The sequence below is a fragment of the Dioscorea cayenensis genome, chromosome 9 (assembly GCF_009730915.1).
Source record: "Dioscorea cayenensis subsp. rotundata cultivar TDr96_F1 chromosome 9, TDr96_F1_v2_PseudoChromosome.rev07_lg8_w22 25.fasta, whole genome shotgun sequence".
In the NCBI taxonomy this organism is placed as follows: domain Eukaryota; kingdom Viridiplantae; phylum Streptophyta; class Magnoliopsida; order Dioscoreales; family Dioscoreaceae; genus Dioscorea; species Dioscorea cayenensis.
Genome location: NC_052479.1, coordinates 2,781,758 through 2,803,460, shown reverse-complemented (window position 1 = coordinate 2,803,460; position 21,703 = coordinate 2,781,758). Strand labels below are relative to the sequence as shown.

Below are 21,703 nucleotides of genomic sequence, written 5' to 3'. Positions count from 1 at the left end.
CATAAAAATTATTTGATAAATATAAAATTGACTAACAAACTCTTGATTTATTAGCATGTAGATCCCTTGTGTATAGTTGAGATCACTACTCATTTTTATGGTAAAGTAGGGGCGTGTGATATAACTACTTGCGCAAGCTTTTGACATGGTTTTTTAAAAATGATTTTTCATGTGTATTTTTAAATTACATAAAATTATGTATTTATATACCCATCATTTTCACCGAAATTTTGGGTATGCCCATTGGTTCGGAACCATAAAGAAGGAAAGTATGCCCTCAAACATTATTATTATTATTATTATCATTATTATTATTATTATTATTATTATTATTATTTAAGTGAGCATCGTCAATTGACTTTCACTATATTTGATATTTCTTTCATCAAATATGATGTGAATGAAGATGAGGTAAAATTTACCGAAAGTCAATAAAAATGAGAAAAATGTTTTTTTTTTTTCAATAAAAAAGAAGATTCTAAAATTTACAAAAATGTCATAAGTTAAACATGGCTGCATCTAGGATGTGTTCATTTCCTAGAAATGTGAGAAGTGAAGAATAGGATCCAAATCCCATTTTTCTAAGGATGAATTAAAATGGTTGAAAAAATTTACTCCTTTCAATTTTTTTTAATCAATTATTTTAGATTTTGTTCTTTAATTTTTTTACTATTTCATTTGGTAAATTCATGAAGTATTAAATATTATTTTTTTAAAATTTATTTTTTATATTTAATGGGTATGTGGTGATGTTATTGTAAAACAATGGTTCACAGTGTTTCAATTCACAGTACTTTTTTATTGTGAGTTAAAATACTGTAAAAATAAGGGTTTTGTGTAAAATTTTTTACAAATAAAAGTTACTTTTACATCAAACCAAATACCAAAAAGTAAGTTTTACATATAAAATTTTTTACATGATACATATTTACATCTACTTATTACTAACCAAACAGTCCCGAAATCATATCCACGCATTTTATTAAATCATATTTTAAATAAATTTAATATTAAAAAATTAATATAATCTTTTATAAATTTTAAATTTATAACTTCAACCCACTTTCCTAATCATGTGAATAAGTAAAATGGATAAGTTAAAAAAAAAAAGAAGGAAGGAAGTACATTACAGGGTCATTCATTTTCATAGGAAGCCGAAGCGATTAGAAATTTCATGACAATTTCAATAGAATTGGGATGGTTGGGGAAAGTAGGAAAAAATGAGATTAAAAATGGCTAATAAATGATGATGCAAAGGGAATATAATTAATAATAAATAAATAAATAAATATATTGTAAAAGGTTAACATTTTCCCATTTTTAATTAATAAGTTAATCTGCTCCCTTCCATACAATTTCCTAACATAAACACTATACCTGGCAAGTTATTATTGGTTAAAGTAACGCTCTATAAATTAGCCACGTAGCAAGTCTAGGATAATAATCCTGTTCCGCAGTTAAAGTGAAAACTCTCCTTCGCTTCACTTTTCCTTGAAAAAAAAATAAAAGCTTTGAAACTCCCAAAAAAAAAAAAAAAAATTCTCAAAAATCGGATTTTTTTCCCCCAATTCCGCCGTCCCAATCTCGCTTGCGACCTGCGATTGATTCGTGAATAAAAAACTTTGGTGGATTCTTAGCAGCGATCCTTGATTCTCTTTTCAATGGTTTCGATCTCTTGATTTAATCTCACTGGTCAAGTTTGATCGTCTTGGATTCCTTTTTTTTTTTTTTGGATTTGAATTCTTGTCAGCTGGTGGTGTTTTGATGGAGCTGAAGGATCTGTAAATTTGTGGAGGAGTTTTCAAAGTTGGAGCTAAGGTTTGACCTAAATCTTTTACCTCATAAAAATCGAATTTTTTTTTTTCTATTATAGATGGTTTAGGGTTCTTGTTGTTTGATTATCGAATCAGTTGAGCGGTGGTATATGATTATTAGTTCAGTTAATGATGTTTTCAATCATTTGTCTTTGTTAAGAAGAGTAAATTTGGTCCATTTTGTGTTTGAATTTGATGGTTAAAATCTTGTTTGCAAATGCATGAACAATATGCAGAGATTTTCTGTGCTTGTATAACTTAGTTGATTAGTGTTATTGGGAAATTAGAGGTGGAGTTTGGGAATTAATATTCTCATGCTGTTTCTTAAGAGGAGCTGGACTAACCAAAGTTTTCATTTTCATTCATAAACAGGCATGAATGAATTTTCCTTCTTTTATTTGCGCTGCATGTCTTCTATATTTCTTAGTTTGGCACTGAAGTCGACTGGTAGCATTATATGTATGATCATTTTAGGTGGAATTTAACATATATTGCATCAACATTTTATTCAATATTTTTTATTAAGAGCTTTCCACATTGTGCGAGATTTTCTTTTTCTCCCCGTCATTTGCTATGCAGTCCTTCCTACCTCTCTATATCAGTTTGTTGTGAGCCTGGGATTGATATTTCATGTTGTATGGCTTATTTGAAAGCTATTATTATATTATGATTGTTGTGAAAATGGTTAAGCCAAATTTGTATTCTTTTTGGTTATACAGAGGTATGAGCATCTGTTGAATTTGCCAAGTTTGTATGCTCTTGGTGGTAAGCTACAGGCATCAATGACTGTTAGAAAATACCTCAATCCTTCTTTTCCCAATGTGAGTGCCTTGATGCAATTCTTGTGTTTGCTACCAAGATTTCAATCCCCCCCCTTTTTTTTTTTTTAACCAAATACTGATTTGAGGTGTCTTTTTTACTTAATCCTGAAATGGAAATTTAGATTGATCTTTCAAAGTTCTTTCATTTTTTATTTGATAATTCACAATTCTTTCAAGGTATGTGTTCAATTTTGGGAGCTATTGGTTCATGACCTCTTAAGTCTCTCTTATAAATTATACTAGTAAGTCAATCAACCCATCATTTCTAGCTGGATGAGTTACAAAACCACTTTTTGAAAGGCTAGAATATACTCTTCTGTAGCATGTGTCAACTAAATGGCTCCTTGATTAAGCCTGTTTAAAAGTTTCAGTAGTGTTTTAATGAAAACTATTACTTGTTGCTGGGTATCATGTATCATTGCATTTTAAATTTATGCAAGCCTTACAAGAAATTCTTTTCTCTAGTTACTTCATATGATTTATTTTGTGCATTTAAAGATTGGCATGTGTTCAAAGTTTAACTTGTTCTTGCATGAGATTCTGTGAGATTCTGCAAGATTAGTTGAGGCAGATTATGTGCTGGTTGACACTATTATTTGACATAGTTGGCTTTAGAAGTTGTTTTAGAGTTAAAATTATTTTTTTTTCAATGAATTTCAGCATCAGGGCTTTAGGGCCTACTTTGGTAATTTCAGATTTTTTGCATGAAGGAGCATGCCAAATTTGGTGGGTAGGTTTTAGAATTTTATGTGATGTTTGAATTGATCAACAAGTTTTGAATTTTAGACAAGTTCTATTGCGTTTATTTGATCATCAAGTTTATTTATATATAATATTTCACTGGATAAGGAATCCAATCTCTATGAAAGATAGGGAGGGATATTTTTGCGAAGGATGTATGAATGGGTGAACAAGTGAAGGAATGAATATATTTTTTTTTTTAGCTTTGTTCTATTTTGGAGGGTGTGCTGGCTTTCTCCTTTCAAGTGTGCTTGCTTGGGATTCTTGGTGCAATTGCCTGGAGACCCTAGGTATAATTGCTTTAACTTCTAGGTGCAATTGCCTCAAACCAAGAGTCATTTGCTTGAACTTCCAGGCGCAATTGTATATTTTTTCAAGGGATGAATGAATGGATGAATATAGTTTTTTTAGCTTTATTTTATTTTGGAGGGTGTGATTGCTTTCTTCTTGCAAGTGTGATTGCTCAGAGTCTCGGTCTTCTAATTGCTATTGCCTAGAAACCCTTGGTGTGATTACTTGAACTTCCAGGTTATCTTGCATCACTAGCTCAACTACATGGTAGGACAATCTTTCTTATTCTTTAGTTGGCAGGGAAACAAGTGATATTTAAACCTGGTTTAATTTGAACCTTTAATTTCTTTAGTGCAATTGTCAGATGTCTTGAATGTTTCTCATCATTTTGTTTCTTTTGATTGCTACTTATAAATTATCAACCATAGAGACCTATTGAATTTTCTTATTTTTATTTCGAAGATGGACGAGGAACCTCTGCAGTTGAATCAATCTCCCCGCTCAATAGATCGATCATATCGGCAACCTGATCAACATGAAGCACAATGTTTGTTATGCAGGAGATTATTTTCTCCAGAGGCTGAGCTGAATGAAGCTTTTGAGGCAATACCTATATGCAGAGGTTGTAAACTCTCAGTTCTAGATGACACTGACACAGGAGCAAACATGAGAAACTTAATCCGAAGAAGAAGGTATGGTCGGAGAAACAGGTTGGGGAGCTCAGAATCAATAGAGGATTTGTTTTCTCATCAGTTCTCACAGCTCATCAGTTTGGTGAGGCAGAATCATGAGGCATTAATTGATGGTGATTCTGCGAGTATTTTGCACAATCATTCAAGCCATACTGCTTCTCGAAGCAGGTCTAGAAGATGGAGGGCGTTTTCTGATAATGACAGTGATAGTGTTGATTATGTGGAATCGTTATATGGTGAAAGTGACTCGATTCTCAGTTTTGGTGGATATGGAGGTGAGTCGGACACTTCTGTGGATGGACGCAGTATAAATGATAGAGAAATTCTTGTTCCGCTGGACAATGAGAACCGTTTTTACACTGATAGTGACATTGATCCAATGCATGCGGGCTTGGATCAGTGGAATTCTGATAACGAAGAAGATGACGACGGTGAATGGGAAGAGGCTGATGTTGATGAAGCATCAAGGTCTGAGTCACACGCATTGATGAGGGATGCTACTGGCAGTCAGATCACCGGCAATAGAGGAGGCTTTCGGGATAGTACCGTCGTTCGGTGGATGCTTAGGGAAAATCAACTTAGATATTATTCCGACTTTTTCTTCGATGTGGAAGGATCTGAAATCCCTCCATATTTGGAGAACACAGGGCCCTATCTTGATGCAAGAGGCTTCGAGGAGGTCCTTGAACAGCTAGCAGAAAACGACGATGGCTCAAGAAGAGGGGCTCCTCCTGCTTCGGCCTGTTTTGTTGAAAGTCTTCCCTCTGTTATCATTTCAAAGGATCATGAGACAAATGGCAGTTTGATTTGTCCTGTTTGTAAGGATCCCCTACTTATCTGTGCCGAAGCGAAACAACTCCCCTGCAAGCATCTCTACCATTCAAATTGTATATTACCATGGTTAAGCACAAGGAATTCTTGTCCCGTCTGCCGTTATGAGCTTCCAACTGATGACCCTGATTATGAGGAGGGTAAACAAAGAATGAACACAAGTGTCCATGAGGTTCACCATCAGCATCAAACTGAGGAAACTTCATCTGAAATATCAACTGACATTGAAACCGATGAGGCAATGCAAGCTAATGCTAATGCTAATGCTAGTGATAACCAAGCGGAGAGTTCAAACCGAGCAGGTGGTGGTCGAGGACGGTGGCTATTTCTTGCTGCCGCCCCCATAGTTAGTATGGTCGGTGTTGTAGTTGTTTTGTGGCTCAAGAATTCCTTTGGAAATTCAAGCATCTGCTACAACCACCGGGCAGGAGATCCTCATCAAATTCAGAATAGCCATAGCATCTCATCACCACCAAATCGAAGTAACCGGAGATGGTGGTCTCTGTTCTGAATTCTACGTATTGTGTGAATCAGGTTGCTGTTGAAGGTTCGAATAACTGACGACGATATCAAAGTACAAGTTAACAGTTTGATAATCAATGTCTTGACACACAGGACTTGTTTGGGGAATTGATGATGTTGTTGTTGTTATTGCTGTTGTTGCTGTTGTTGCCTGTGAAGGGTTTTGTTGTCAGAATAACCACTTTGGTTCTTGCCATTTCTTTTCAGAACAGTAGGTGATGAATTGGTAATGAATTGTGACATTTTGGCATAAATTTGGGATTTCATTCTTCATTTATTGTTTTTTTTTGTTGTTGTTGTAAATTTAAGATCTCTTTTATTTGATTTCTGATGCTTCAAATGCTTCAATCTAAGACCTGTTTCTTTATAATAATAATAATAATAATAATAATAATAATAATTATTATTATTATTATTATTATTATTTATTTATTTATTTATTTTTGACTATGTATGAAAGTGAAAATTTTAATAGGAACCACACAATTTATAAAAGAAAAATAAAGTAATTTGATATTTTAAAAATGGATATATTATATAAAATAGGTTAATTTTTTTGATAAATCACTCAACTTTGTCGAAATATCGGTTTCATCGAATTTTTGGTTTTGTTTAAAGTCTTCACTAAAAGTCACTAGCATTTTCACAAACAGTCGACGGTGGATTAATATCGTCATTCATCGACGCGACGACCGAAAAAACCCAATCGCAGTTCTCCACGTCGCTAACGATATGTTAATCCATCGAGTGACTTTGTTTGTGAAATAGTTAATGACTTTTAAGTGAAAGATTTTAAAACAAACCAAAATTCTGGAAGAACCGATATTTTCGACAAAAGTTGAGTGATTTATCAAAAAAATTAACCATATAAAATAGTTTGCCTACAATATATAATTATCCACATACCCACATAAAAAACATATCTGTTAGTGTATTTTACAAACTTAATAATAACTACAATATTTAAAATTATTTTTTATTTTAAAATTTTTTAATCTCAATATTCAACATATAAGTAAACATATATATAATGGATTTTTAACGAATAAATTTATTTATTTTTATTTCTAAGACCTCGTTTTCTAAAATAATTGAAACAAGCGCATTTTTAAAACGAAAAACAAACCCAAAAAAAGGTTTTGTAAAAACCAATTTTGAAAACATTTTCAAACCGAAAATGCCCTAAAATTTCCTGCCTGTTTTTACCATACTTCACGCCAAGCAGCCAAGTTCCAGCCCGATTAGGGTTAGGGTTATGGTTTCTTTCGCCTCTCCGACGGCCGGCGATGATCCGGCGTCTCGCCACTCACACTTTGTCTATCGCTTCTACCTCCAGATTGGTAACTCAACCTCAATTCTGATCCCGTTCTTTCACTAAATTATATCTCTCTGAATCATCAGTGCATGCTTTTCATATGTTCGTGCTGAATGCTTGTCAAGTGTTTGTCTTTGTCTTTGGCTTCATCTCATAAATTTGGAATGCTTTTGAAAGTCCATGAATGCAAATTCATTTTTGGTTTCAAGTATTATACTTGCTGGCTTGTTTACTTCCACTTGGATTCTTTTATTGATTTAGAGGTTTTAATTTTGATGCAGCTGCTACTCATCTAAGAAATTCTAATTCCTGTTAATTCAGATGATTGACTAGCTTTTTTTCCTTGTTTATCTCGTTTTTTTCTTTTGAGTGGATTAAGATAAGTATCCAGGTTTGGGGTTCATGGAAGTCTCTAATCAAATTTGATAGAATTATTCGCATTTTTACAATCTATTTTGCAGACAAAAACAATTCAAAATTCTATTTTGCGTATTGGGATCAGATTATTCACTGAAGTACAGTTCATCTTTATGTCAGAACAATTGAGAAATCTTTCCTTTCTTTTAAATTTCAGTTTTTGAAGAATTGTACTTGCTGGTTTAGTTACTTCCGCTTGAAAATTTTCATTGTTTTAGAGCTTGTAATTTCCTTACAGTTGTTGTGTGTCTATGAAATGCTAATTTCTGTTAGAATCATGTGAATTCTAATATTTTAGTCCCTGATTAATTAGCTTTTCCTTGTTTATGCTGCTGCTTTCTTATGAGTTGATTAAGATAATTGTCAATGTTTGGTTTAATTTGAATCTTTAATCAATCCTTATATAACCATTTGCTGTCTATATTCTGTCCTGCAGACAAAAAAAATTCAGAATCCTATTTTGAGTAATGGGATCGGGATCTTTGCAGAAGTACAGTTTAAATTCGTATTGGTGCATTGCCATTTTCGATTAATTACAACACAAGTTTCTGCTACTGAGGAGAATGTGATAAAGTCCTTAGTACACTTTGTTAGTTCTGCAAATGATGAAACCGTTTCTAGGAAGAAGTTGTATAGTAGTTACATTGAGAAGCTTTGTGAATCAGGCAACATTGCAGATGCGGTTCTTGTGTTGAAACATTTGCGTGATAGGAATATCCATGTTGATATTAACTCGTATAATATTGTTCTTGCCACGTTATGCAAAGATGATCAATTTGATGTTTTCTCTGAGATCTTCAGGACCTTACTGCTTTCTAGACTACCTCCTGATTCAACCTCTTATGACAGTGTTGCAAAGGCTCTCTGCAAGGCTTCCGAGCCTGATTTGCTAAAGTTTATCGGGGAAGTAGCTGAAATAACATTTAATAGGGATCCGACTGTAATAAACAGGATAATTTTCGTTGCTGCTGAATCTGGTCAGATTACTAAAAGCACTAAGATTTTTGAGGTGATGAAAAATCTCAACTTAAAGATGGACACAGTCACATTCAACACTGTTCTTGCTTGTTTAGGCAGAGCTGGCCAGGTTGATAAAATGCTAGCGGAGTTTTCATCAATGAAAGATCTCGGATACATTCCAGATGCCATAACATATAACACATTAGTCAACTGTCTTCGAAGACTTGGTAGATTGGAATTGTGCAAGTTGTTTGCACAGGAGATGTTAGACAAAGGATTTGAGATGGACTTGCAAACTTATACTGCACTTATTGATGTTCTTGGAAGAGCCGGGCATGTTAGAGATGCAATGAGGATGTTTGATGAGTTAAAGAAGTTGCATAATCCTTCAATATATGTTTATCGGTCACTGATTAGCAATCTGAAGAAGGCCGGTAAGTTTGATATAGCATTGGATTTATGGGAAGAGATGAACTCTCCCAATTCTAAGCTTATTGGTCCAAAAGATTTCAAGGAAAAGAAGAAATGGAAAAGGAATAGATAATGTTATGCAAATCTTTTAACAAGAGAACTCATTCACCAGAATCTGAAGATGATTAAGCCAGTTATGTAGCACAGCACCATGTCACCGGAGGTGGTTGTTACCGTTAGGTCAAGATGGTTCATCGCGAAAGCATTTGGATAGAAATTAGAGCTACATTGTATGTAAGCGAAAAACTTATGCAGGAACAGCTGGTCAGATATGAATGGCGGTTACGCATATTATCCGTGATTGATCATCTCTTCCGAGCGAGAACCTCGACAATTTGTGATGGAGCTTGTCAAAAGTTATGGGAATGCTTCAAAAATTTTCATGAGCTCTCTAGAGAACAAAATGACACTGAAAATGTGCCAATCCAGCTGGGTAGGAAAATTACATTCTTTATTAATGCAGTGTTTGTAAGCAGTTATGTTAGAAAGCAAAGCAAAGCTCTTTCTATTTGTTTCAATTGTGAGAACAATTTCCATCTGATTTTGGCTTGCTCAAACTTGTTATGATTAAATGAAAGTTTTCAATTACTTTATGGAAGTACTTGTTTGTATCTTTATAAATTTTTTCTTATCAAATGTGTATGATTGATCTTATCTTGTTTATATTATAATGATATTCTTGTGATGTGCTGTCTTCAACTACTGTTTAAAGAAGGATGCTTTCCGGATAAATTTTTTGAGGAGTCACTCAACTATGGATTTTTATCAAATTGGTCACCCAATTTTAATTTGAGTCAAATAAGTCACTTACTTTCAATTTGATATCACCGGTGAGTCACTGGTTTGTTTCCCACCCCCTTTGCTGAGGTGGCCGCCGGAGAAGCCCAATCAGCATGCCACTGCCATATCATACATCCTAGGTGGTAGGTCCACATCAGATAAGTCACCCACATAATGCAAGATGTGCCATGCCATCGCAGGGAGTTCCACATCAACACACACATTGTCATTATCGAGGCTAGCAAGCAAAGCCCTAGAAGGAAATGCTCATCTCTTTCCCTATTACCAAATCTCAAGAGATCTATAACGCAGTGGAAGCAAGAAGAAGGAATTCAGTTTTGCAGTCACCGGCGTTTGCAATTAGTAAAAGATCAAATCAATACTGATGGCAGTCAATTGGGAGAGACGCGCAGTTGGGGATGAAGCACCGGAGTACTGTAAGGCTAACTTTGTAAACCATAACACTAGGATGTAGATGTGTCTTGTTTTTGTGCATTGTACTGTATAAGGATGTGTATGTGGAGAATATTTTCATTTTAAGTAAAGTAATTTTGAGATTGAAGAATAATGTTGTCAGGGTTTTGGGGTTTTTATGCAGAAGAGATAATTTTGTATGTGATTTTGGTACTTGATGATTGTTGTGTTGTCTAATTTGGAAAAGTGCTAACTTTAAATTGTCCGCTTCGAATGTGGTCCCTAACTGACATAATTTCATAATTGTAGAATGTGATTGTTTGAATGATATACTTTGGTGACCAGAAGACCACAAAACTCATAAAAGATGGTACGTAGTGACATTTAAAATTATTGATGTAATTGTGAAAAATAATTAGGGAAGGTAGTTGTGAAGGATCTTGTTGGTGAAAGATCTGATATTTGTTTGAATTGTGAAGTATCTTGCATGATTGATAGTAAAATGAGTCAAAAATAAATTATAGTAATCCAATTGTGTTGACATTTTGACATGTGTGGACCACATCTGCAGAAACCTTTTTTTACTGAAAGAATCATGGCATGTGGAAACCATTATTGTGTTATATATGGCTAGATATATTAAACCATTAGGAAAAGCTGTAGGATTTGTCTATGTAGCATTTTGCAGTCAATGATATGGTCTTGCCAATGACATGGCTGCAATTTTTTTCATGTCTTTGGTTAATGGTAGGATTTTTGCGATCAATGATATGCTTGGACCTTGTTACTATTTAAGAGTGCTTAAGTATGTTTCTTTGTATATGTAAGTCTGAACTAAAGTTGAGTACATGATTTTCATTTATTTTGTCTGTGCCCTGATAGTTCTCAATTTGTGGGAGTGTATTTTCTCATCTTGCTATTTATGTTAAGTTAGCAGCAAAATAAAAGTGCATGATCCTTCATTTATTCAGTACGCAATGTTGTTCTCAATTTCTGCAGGAATTTAGTTATTAGCTGTATTTACTCATCCTTGGTATTTATGTTAAGTAGGCATATGAATAACATTGGACTATCTTTTGTTTCAGTACCTAATGCTGATTTGTTCGCAATAAGAGTTCATTACATCAATGGTGATGTAGAAGGATTAGCTGGTCTTGTGGATTTCTGTTGTGCTGATCAGATGTCAAGAATTGAGTTGATAAATATGGCTAGGGAATTTAATCTAGATGTTGAAAGTTGTAGCATTTGGTGGTCAGATAGATACAGTGAAAGCAAAGGCTTGAGGGAAATAAAGACTGACATGGATGCTTTGACAATGGCAGAGAATGTGGACTCTAGCAGAGAGGTGTGTGTTTGGTTCAAGCTTGCTAATTCTGACCTAGGACTTGGAGTTACACTTGGATTTGGTAGTGGTGAAAATGACCAAGATGAGGAACATGATGCGAGAAGAAAAATCATGGAGAAGACGGTGACTTGGAATGTGTACTACTTCGATTGGGGGTGATCATAAACATAAAAAAATGGAGAGGAAGATAGTGACTTCCATGACTCGACTATAGCTTTTAGTCATGAGCCGGATGGAGAAGGTAGTGACACTAGTGAACCCCATGTGGCTATTATACCGTTAGTGGAGAACCCGCAGGGACTAGGTGATGATATTGGGTTGGACTCGGAGTATGAATTTTTCCGATGAGTTACATTCCCTGTTCTTCAACCGATGAGGATGAGCTAGACTCGCAAGCCCAAATACTTTGAATTTAATGAGGAATGTGACATGAAGAACCCACAACTTAAAAATTGGGATGAAGTTTAGAAGCTTTGCGCAATTCAAGGAGGCAGTAAAAAATTATGGAATTAAAAATAGATACGTGATGAAGTTTAAGCCAAATTCAAAGAAAAGGTGCAAAGCAATTTGTAAAAAAGGGTGCCCTTTTTATCTTTGGGCTTCACCCATGGTCAAGGATAGTAGGACAGTACAAATAAAGTCTGGTAGGTTGCTTCATGAATGCACTAGAGACCACACTAACAGACATGTCAATGCTGAATGGATAGCAAAAGCTTATTTGGAGCAATTTAGGGCAGATCCTTCATGGAAGATTCAAGGGATTATCCAGGCAGTGAAGACAAATCAAGAGATTAACATTAGTAGACTGAAGGCATATAGAGCTAAGTGCATTGCACTTAGGTAATTTGTCTACTGTTTATTTTTCAGCACATTAGCAGGTTTTATTTTTATTGCTAGTGTCTAATTGGTTTGAATTTACATTGATTTGCCATTACCTTGTTTTAGAATTATAGATGGTGATGAGAAGACCCAAATGGAGAGCCTATTTGACTACAGGTTAGAGCTGATGAGGACTCATCCAAGCTCCACCATCAAGTTCAAATGTACTGCAGGGGTGTTTGAAGCAATGTATGTTTGTCTGGCACCCCTTAGAGAAGGGTTTTTGGCAGGTTGCAGGCAGGCCATTTCAGTTGATGGTTGCTTCTTGAAGGGGTTATATGGAGGTCAACTTTTGACTGCAGTGGGAATAGATGCAAACGACAGCATCTACCCAATTGCATGGGCAAATGTCAATAAAGAAAACAAAGAAAATTGGAAATGGTTTTTGGAGTTGCTAGCAAAGGATGTGGAAATCACAAACAGTTTTCACTGGTTATTTATGAGTGATAGACAGAAGGTAAAATTGTTGAGTTTGTATATTTTTGTTCTGTATAAGGTTTAATCATTGTGCTAATACATCTATGATTGACCAATTTAATGTGCATTGTTATGTATTTATGATTGATGAGTCCATCTATTGTTTTCCATGATTGATCAATTTAAATGTGCATTGTTCTGTATTTATGATTGATGAGACCATCTATTGTTTTTCCATGACTGATCAATTTAATGTGCATTGTTCTGTATTTATGATTGATGAGACCATCTATTGTTTTTCCATGATTGATCAATTTAATGCGCATTGTTCTGTATTTATGCTTGATGAGACCATCTACTGTTTTTCCATGATTGGTCAATTTAATGTGCATTGTTCTGCAGTTTAATTCCTTTAAACAAACTAAACCAGTGTTCTCTTCTTATTTATGCTTCATTAAATTTGTTTTCTTGTTTCCCATGCCAATGTTGAATGCTGATTAACTTTTATTTTTTTTGTTTTGACTGCTTTCTTGCCCTTTGTTCAAACTAAAAATAATGGTCAATGTGTCTTTCTATGGTTGGTACAATAGGGCCTAATTCTTGCAATAGAGGAACTCTTCCCTAATTCCGAGCATAGATTTTGTGTTAGACATATCCATACCAATTTTAGGAAAAACTTCAAAGGAAAGGCTCTTAAAGATCAGGTTTGGAGATGTGCCACAGCTACAAACTTACCAACATTTGAGAAGGCCATGAACCAGCTGAAAGAAATGTCACAAGGGGCATTTCAAGTACATGAAAAAAACATAGGCCCCCCACCACTCGGGTCCAGATCACACTTTCAATCAAAAATTCAAATGTGACATTCTCCTAAATAACATGTGTGAATGCTTCAATGGACATATTCTAGAGGTTAGGACTAAGGGAATTGTCACCATGAATGAGATGATAAGAACCCAATTAATGGTAACAATTCAAAGAAGAAGGGATTACATGGAGAAAATCACAGCAACCCAACGCCCTAGGATAATCAAGAAACTAGAGAAATCCAAGCAACTAAGTTTCCTGCATACAGCAATATGGTCTGGGGGTTCTCAATACCAAGTTATTGGACCTGATGGGCAGTATGTGGTTGATAAAGACAGAGGCAATTGTACTTGTAGGAAGTGGCAATTAACTGGTGTGCCTTGCCCTCATGCAATTTCAGCAATATACTATAATAATGACAAACCTGAAAACTACTTGAATGAGTGTTATTCAGTGAGCACCTACTTAAAAACCTATAGGCACACCTTGAACCCCACCAATGGTAGGGATTCTTGGCCCAAGAGTGATCAAGGGCCAATGATATCACCTGAACCAATTAACAGGAAAAGAGGCAGGAAAACCATGATGAGGAGAAAGGAAGTGGATGAAGAAAGTAGAGGGTACACCAGCGGCAAAGTTAGCAAGAAGGGCGTCACAATGAGATGCAGTGTTTGTGGCGTTGCAGGACATAACAAAAGGTACCTTGGGCAGGTAATTGAGTTCCATGCTAATTTTATCATTCTCAATTGGGATTTGCCAACACTCAAATTATTATCATGTTTTGTGACAGGGGAGAAATTCAAATGTGGGTGGGCAGCAGAGTGGAGACCAAAGTGAAGCATTTATGGACAATCCCATGGACAACATAGACTCCCAGGTTCTTGAAGAACATTTCACATTGGCATGCTTCTTACTTTATTTTTTTTTTAAATTGTATCACAATTTTTCAAAGACAATGTTGTGGTTATTTACATTTTGATGAATGTAAATCACAGTTGGACTCATTGGCCAAAGGTGATCAACATGTCTTAGCAACCTCACAGCAAAATATTTCTGAAGAAGCCATGTCACAGGTGGGGCATTGTGAAATTAATTCTGCAGAATAGTTCCATATTAACTTGGTCTAATTTGCATTTTCATCCTTGTTAACAATAGATAATAAATGCATATGGTGAGGGAAACTGTAGCCAAACAATTCCTGCAGCTAATATTAGGAGACCTAAATTTAATACAAGAGGAGGCAAAGGCAAAAACAACACATCCTCGCAAAAAGATTCACATATGAAGCAATTTGTCAAGGGAGGAAAAACAATAGCTCCAAGTGTTGAAAGACCACCAGTGATCAAGGTTCAATTAAGAGATAAAGAAGATGATCGGAGGAACAAAGTTGGTGATGTTGCAAAGAAAAAGGAAAGTCTGGGTCCCCCAGAGGAAAAAAATATTGGGAGTGGGAACTGGCATCGCTTTGGAAGACCAACTTAACAAGTTAACAACATCCATAGGGAGGAGCATGGCAATAGATAAATTTTTTTCCCTTTGTCGGGTGTTGTTGTATCATCTTTGTAAACTGGTTAACATAATTTTGTATGTTGGTAACCTTAGTCTTCAGTCAAGAAGGCTCACAGATTATAAACTTGTTTTGCATGTTTAGACATGACTTTGTGTTAACCGATATACTGGGCAGATTTCTATGACATATAATTACAACATTTTGTCTGTGATAATATAGAAAATTGGTTTAACACTATTGTCTGTGATTATTTGTGTTTAGACATGATTTTCTTTGTTAATACAAAAAATCTAAACTTAGCAGCTTGACAAATCTGAATTGAATTAAGTCTCTTCATTTATTTTATTTGTTGAGAATGAACAACTTTGTAATAATACAAATATAAAGATCACATCAATTTTGATTAAATTGAAATTTATTCAATCCATGATTGAGGTAGTCTGCAGAAAGAGAAAAGCCATTGCCATTGTTTGTTTTGTTTTATCATAACAAAACAATCATTCCAGAAAAGAAAGAAAAATAACTTCAATTCACATCCTCTCCCATCTTCAATTTACACCCTCTCCCAAGCTCAATTCACACATTCTCCTCGCTTTATTTAATTTGTCGAGTAAAAAAATAACTTCTTAATCATGAAAAATCGGAAGGAAAAACAGCCTTCTCACATCACAGGGGCAACGATGACCGCAGTGGGTTAGGTTATGTAAGTATGGACATCCTATCCCAAAGAAGTCACCGCTAGGTCACATGAAGCTTTTTCCATGCGTGCTCTTCCTGTCCGGGGACTCCGAATCCTTGTGGCCTACACCAGTGTTCTTGTCTCTCCAGCATGAAGAATGAAGATGAAGTGAAGAATGAAAACGACGACCGATGTGGAACTCCCTGCGATGACATTGCACATCTTGCATTACGTGGGTGACTTATCTGATGTGGACCTGCCACCTAGGATGTATGATATGGCAGTGGCGTGCTGATTGGGCTTCTCTGGCGGCCACCTCAGCAAAGGGGGGTGGGAAACAAACCAGTGACTCGCCGGTGATATCAGATTGAAAGTAAGTGACTTATTTGACTCAAATTAAAATTGGGTGACCAATTTGATAAAAATCCATAGTTAAGTGACTCCTCAAAAAATTTATCCGATGCTTTCCATAGAAAGTGACAAGAGAATAGTGTCAAATGTCAACGCATTCTAATGTCTTCAACTGATGTAATTATAAATTATAAATTTATTTTATAATAAAATTAATTAATAATTAATTTGTGTTAGTTGGCCGTTCGTCATTTATTATTAATAATTTAATACAAAGTACATGACAGGCCACACTGAAAATTGAATTTTAAAAAATTAAAAATAGCTTAAGTATTCAACTTGATCACATGCTAATTCAAGTATTATTTATAAAAAATAAAATTACTCGCCACACCCTTGTTTTTTTTAGAAATACAAACTCTTCATTTAACTTTATTTTGCTTATCATTTTTCAAACTATTTTGACGTTTTGGCTTTGTTTAAAATATTTTTTATCTGTACTTTTATTTATATAAAAACAATTTAATAATGCATTATCAGTGAGATATATATTCGATGGTAATTACTTTTAATAAAAAATAATGAATTTTTTTTTTATTAAAAACCACATGATACTCCCTTTGTGATGTTTTATATTAACTATCACATTTAAGTTTTGCATAAATATTAAAAATATTATTAAAATTTTTAAAATTTAATAAAAAATTTGTGATAATATACTTTTTATTCTTGTTAAAATTATTTACTCATATTATTTGTGATCCATATACACAAATAAACGAGCGGTGGAGTGGAACAACAATATTTGTCATATGGGATATAAAGATAATTTGTATTTAATTGAAATTATGATTTAATAATCCAGTAAATTCCAATTTTTTACAGAATATAAGTACAAATATAAAATTTTCAGGGTATTGCAAAACAAAACACAGTTCTTCCCCAAACAACAACAAACAAGTTGTGTTCATCTCAGTGAGTTTGAGGAGAAGAAGTTGGTTCAATGGAGATAGAGTTCAATTGGGGAACTTTAGTTGTTCTTTGTTTCTCAGGGATTCTATGTTTTCTCCTTCACTACTTGTATGGATTCCTATGGCTGAAGCCAGAGAGGATGAGAGAGAAGCTGAGGAAGCAAGGGATGAGAGGTCCTCCCCCTTCATTACTCCTTGGGAACATCATTGAGATGAAGAGGATCCAAATGGAGGAGAAGGGTCTTATAGGGAGCAGTGCTAATGTCATGGTTGACTACTCTGTTGCTCTCTTTCCTTACTTCAAGAAGTGGAGGAATGAGTTCGGTATATATCTTCTTGTTTTTATGTGTTTTTCTGATTTAATAGTCTTCTTCTTCTTGTTCTTCTTTTTGTTCCAGTTAGTATGAATTTTGGTTATTGAATTTGGTTTGCTGTGTTGATTGAGTGGATGAGAGCCTTTAATTTGATCATTGACTTCAACAATGAAGTGATCTATCTGTTTCTTTTCTGTAAATTTATAGTTTTTTTATGCTAAAAATTCATGTATTTATGATAAGTATTTAGCCAAGTACTGACTGTTATGCTGCTCTGTTTACTTTGTTGTGTGGAGGACTGAATATGGTATATTCTCTGGTTTATATGGTTTTATGCTTTTGGTTTCTTTGGCTAATTCTTCTTCTTATGCTCCATTCTGTATGTGTTAATTCTTATTTTTCCCTGTGACAATTTCAACTTCATGAATTGATTAGGCATAAGTTAGCCTTTAATTTGATCATGTACTTCAACAATGAAATGATTGATTTGTTTCTTTATTGGAAATTTATAGTTTTTATATGCTTAAATTCATGCATTCATGTGAAGTATTTAGTCAAATTTGACTACTATTCTCTGTTTACTTACTCTAATTAGTGGAGGAATGAATATAGTATGTATGACTCTTTGGCTAATTCATCTTCTTATGTTTCATTCTCTATGTTTTAGTGTTTTGACAATTTAAATTGGTCTGCTAAATTGATTTGAGTGAAAGAGAACCTTTAATTCAATCATGAACTTCAGCAATGAAATGATCTTTTTGTCTCTTTACTGTAACTTTATATAGTTTTGATTTGCTATAATTCATACATTCATGATAAGCGTATGTGTTCATACAATTACTTAACAATGATTAGTAGAGGAAGGTTTTATGATTTTAGACTCTTTGGCTACTTCTTCGTCTTCTTATGTTCCTTTTCTTATGTCTCCATTTTTTGATAGTTGAATTTTGTTTCCTGAACTGACACCAATGCAAAAAGATCCTTTAATTTGATGATGAACTTCAACGATGACATGGTCAATCATCTTCTTCAATTTAAATATATCTATTTGATATGCATAAATGCATGCATTAATGATGAGTCTTTGCACAAGATATTCACCATCTTCTTCTTACTATATATGACATTTTCCCTTGCTAGTAGTGTTTTAAAACAATGTTCTCTATGAGCGTGATGCGATTCCTTCAATCCATTTATTTTAGGTCCACTGTTTATGTATTCAACTGGGAGCATACAGCTATTATATGTGAGTGATCCTGATCTTATTAAAGAGATAGGCCTTTACAAGCCTCTAGATATCGGCAAGCCTGTATACTTGACTAAAGAAAGGGGAGCACTTTTTGGTAATGGCATTTTAACATCAAACGGGGAGGTTTGGACTCACCAGAGGAAAGTCATAGCACCGGAGTTCTACGCAGACAAGGTTAAGGTATATGAAATCATCATCTTTGTAGCAATGTTAAAAAGTTCATAACAATATAAATCATCGAGATGATACTCAAAGTCGAACCATTTACAGGGCATGGTTGATTTGATATTGGATGCCGCTGTGCCGTTACTGAAATCATGGGAGACAATAGTTGAGAGTGGAGGTGGGATTGGACTTTTAACTGTGGGTGAGGATTTGAGGAGTTTTTCGGCTGATGTAATCTCAAGAGCTAGTTTCGGCAGCAATTATTTGGAAGGCGAAGAAATGTTTTTAAAACTAAGGCAACTTCAGAATCTCATGTCGAAAACAAATTTATTTATCGGAATTCCCGGTTTAAGGTATGCCAGTGTAACTTGAATATTGTGCTTGCTCTCATAGAGTATCACTCTTTCGAAATTTCTCTCTTTTTCTTGATTTAATTAGCTCTTCTATTTGCACTTAAGGTATCTGCCGACAAAAGCTAATAGAGAGATATGGAGACTAAACCGAGAAATACGAATGTTAATCTTAAAGTTAGTGAAGGAACGGAGAGAAGGTTCGCAGGCTTCATCCAAAAAGGATCTTTTACAATCGATCCTTGATGGCGCCAAAGACAACTTAGTCAGCACCAAAGACCATGATAACTTCATTGTTGACAACTGCAAGAACATCTTCTTTGCAGGTCATGAAACAGCTGCAACTTCCGCATCATGGTGCTTAATGTTACTCGCTTGTCATCCAAAATGGCAAGCTCAAGCCCGTGCCGAGGTGATCGAGGTTTGCCAAGGCGAACTGCCTAATGCTGACATGCTCCGCAAGATGAAAACAGTAAGTATCATTGGTGTGAGTTTTCATTCAAACAAAGATGATGAATATAATAATAGTCTAAGAATGTGATCGGAAAATACAGTTAACGATGGTGATTCAAGAATCGTTGCGTCTATATCCACCTACTGCATTTGTTACAAGGGAGGCCTTTAAAGACATAAAGCTTGGAAAGCTCAATATTCCAAAAGGTATCACTCTGGTAATACCGACATCGATACTGCACCATGAACAAGAGATTTGGGGGCCTGATGCCGATGAATTCAAACCGGAAAGATTTACGAATGGAATCTCTGGTGCTTGCAAATTCCCACATGCTTATATACCGTTCGGCCTCGGTGCTCGAACATGTTTAGGCCAGAATTTAGCCATGGTTGAATTGAAGATCATTCTTTCTCTCATTCTGTTGAAATTCAGTTTCTCTCTTTCTCCAAGCTATGTTCATGCTCCTGCTTTCAGATTGACTATTGAACCTGAGTTTGGTGTACCACTTTCTGTTAACAAGGTTTGACCTTATAATAAGTTACGTTGAATGCTTGTTTTATTGCAGAAAAAACTCTTTTATTTACTTGAGTTCATCTCTTTTTGATGTTGTTGATTTCTTTTCTTTTTCTTTTTGGCAAAATTTTAAATTTGATAAGAAGAGCTAATTAATTGTTGTAAAAGTAATTGACTATTTGAATGAAAATTAAGAAATAAAATAGATAATGTTAGTTATGAATATTATAAAAATAATGGATACCTACTATAGCATACAACACTGCATCAGACGGTATTATTGTAGCAAAATTCTAGATATTATTATAGTAGGCGTCACATTTCACTGAAGCAGTCGCCACCACTGTTACTATTTCATCTACTAGTGTATTTTAAACTGTTGGATCGAATTAATCCTGATCGTCCATTCAACCCTTGAATGTCTATAAATACTCCCCATTTATGTATTGTAGAGATATAGATGAGACGAAGAGATAAATATTAATAAAATTAAAGATGGAGAAGAAGTAAATTATTCAAGTGTTTGGTAAATATTTTAACTCTTATTATTTTTTTTATATTTATAATATATTTATGGATATTTATATATGCTTATATTGATGATGAATTATTAGTTGCATACACAACACATAAGATTAAAAATAGGTGATGGAAATCGGAAAGACAACATAAAATTTTGAATATCATGATTGAAGAGTAGATAATTTGTGTTTTTATTTGTATATATATATATATATATGCATATAAATATTAAATAATAATGATATACTTTTTTTTATTCTAATAATCAAATCATTTTGCCAATCTCTTATTCTATCATTATTAAACAATTACTGGTCTAAAGTTGACAAAGTTTTAATATGCATATAATAAAATCCTAATTACAATGTTTATAATTCCAAAATTAATCTATTGTAGGTTGAGTGAATTAAATACATGGATTATTTAAGACGTAGATAATATAAAAAACTATACTCTGACATCATGAACTGCTCTTTTAATTGATGGCGAAAACTTAAATTGCTTCCGTATTTGTGAAAAAAAGTTTTATTTTAAAATTAATTTATTAAAATTTATTGATTTTAATTTATTTTTCAAATAGGAAAACCACCTTTCTCTTTAATTTTAATCCACCCTCTTTATCAATCAAACCACAAGAGCTTTCACAAATTCATTGTAATTGTTTCCTTTTTACCAAAGCATTCTAATTTTCCTTTATACCATGCCTCATCTTCAATAATTAACAATAATTTGTTTTAATTTTTAAAAACTTGCCCTTTGTCCTACTGTATTTAGATGTATGTCTGCAATGTTTTTGAACCATCATTCAATAGAAAAATTAAATGAAAATTCAAGTCTAGTACATGTGGCATGAATTCAATTAATTATAAATATTAAAATAACCTTCTGTCTTAAAAATAAAAATAAAAATTCTCCAAGAACTTCATAAAACAAGCCAAATAACGTTGTCTCATTTGAAGTCCTTCTTTGTTAATCCCTCCATTCTCTTTGTCAATGCATGACTTTGACATGGAATTTGGGTGCATGAAATGGAGCTATAGTGCTTCTTTCAGGCCGGCCAATTAAACTATGTGTATGTATATAAATATTTTATATATAACAAGGAAAC

The 21,703-nt window shown here is 34.2% G+C and overlaps 3 protein-coding genes across 4 annotated transcripts; all 3 read left to right on the top strand.

Annotated features, from left to right (window-relative positions):
- The first annotated feature begins 1,466 nt into the window (after positions 1 to 1,466).
- Positions 1,467 to 5,985, top strand: LOC120269016 (E3 ubiquitin-protein ligase Praja-2). Of its 2 annotated transcripts, XM_039276307.1 has the most exons (3): positions 1,467 to 1,818; positions 2,534 to 2,635; positions 4,130 to 5,985. In XM_039276307.1, exons 2-3 carry the CDS (start codon positions 2,597 to 2,599, stop codon positions 5,699 to 5,701), a joined length of 1,611 nt encoding a protein of 536 aa, XP_039132241.1. In that variant the 5' UTR covers positions 1,467 to 1,818; positions 2,534 to 2,596; the 3' UTR covers positions 5,702 to 5,985. The 2 variants fall into 2 exon arrangements, with proteins under 2 accessions (XP_039132241.1, XP_039132242.1); XM_039276308.1 differs by lacking the exon at positions 2,534 to 2,635 and having other exon boundaries at positions 1,470 to 1,818.
- A 915-nt stretch (positions 5,986 to 6,900) lies between these two features.
- On the top strand, positions 6,901 to 9,468 carry LOC120269031 (pentatricopeptide repeat-containing protein At1g11900). The gene is made up of 2 exons (XM_039276322.1): positions 6,901 to 7,052; positions 7,881 to 9,468. The coding sequence occupies exons 1-2, from the start codon at positions 6,999 to 7,001 to the stop codon at positions 8,946 to 8,948; spliced, it is 1,122 nt and encodes a 373-aa protein (XP_039132256.1). The 5' UTR covers positions 6,901 to 6,998; the 3' UTR covers positions 8,949 to 9,468.
- Positions 9,469 to 16,989: 7,521 nt separating this feature from the next.
- Positions 16,990 to 20,097, top strand: LOC120269030 (cytochrome P450 714C2-like). The gene is made up of 5 exons (XM_039276321.1): positions 16,990 to 17,352; positions 18,545 to 18,771; positions 18,862 to 19,109; positions 19,215 to 19,578; positions 19,661 to 20,097. Exons 1-5 carry the CDS (start codon positions 17,061 to 17,063, stop codon positions 20,084 to 20,086), a joined length of 1,557 nt encoding a protein of 518 aa, XP_039132255.1. The 5' UTR covers positions 16,990 to 17,060; the 3' UTR covers positions 20,087 to 20,097.
- Positions 20,098 to 21,703: the final 1,606 nt, after the last annotated feature.

Coding starts and splice junctions, on each gene's coding strand:
- LOC120269016 (XM_039276307.1), top strand. CDS start 2,597: ATGACTGTTAGAAAATACCTCAATCCTTCTTTTCCCAAT. Junction 2,636..4,129: donor TCAATCCTTCTTTTCCCAAT/GTGAGTGCCTTG, acceptor TTTATTTCGAAG/ATGGACGAGGAACCTCTGCA.
- LOC120269031 (XM_039276322.1), top strand. CDS start 6,999: ATGATCCGGCGTCTCGCCACTCACACTTTGTCTATCGCTTCTACCTCC. Junction 7,053..7,880: donor TCGCTTCTACCTCCAGATTG/GTAACTCAACCT, acceptor TCTGTCCTGCAG/ACAAAAAAAATTCAGAATCC.
- LOC120269030 (XM_039276321.1), top strand. CDS start 17,061: ATGGAGATAGAGTTCAATTGGGGAACTTTAGTTGTTCTTTGTTTCTCA. Junction 19,110..19,214: donor ATCGGAATTCCCGGTTTAAG/GTATGCCAGTGT, acceptor TTTGCACTTAAG/GTATCTGCCGACAAAAGCTA. Junction 19,579..19,660: donor TGCTCCGCAAGATGAAAACA/GTAAGTATCATT, acceptor CGGAAAATACAG/TTAACGATGGTGATTCAAGA.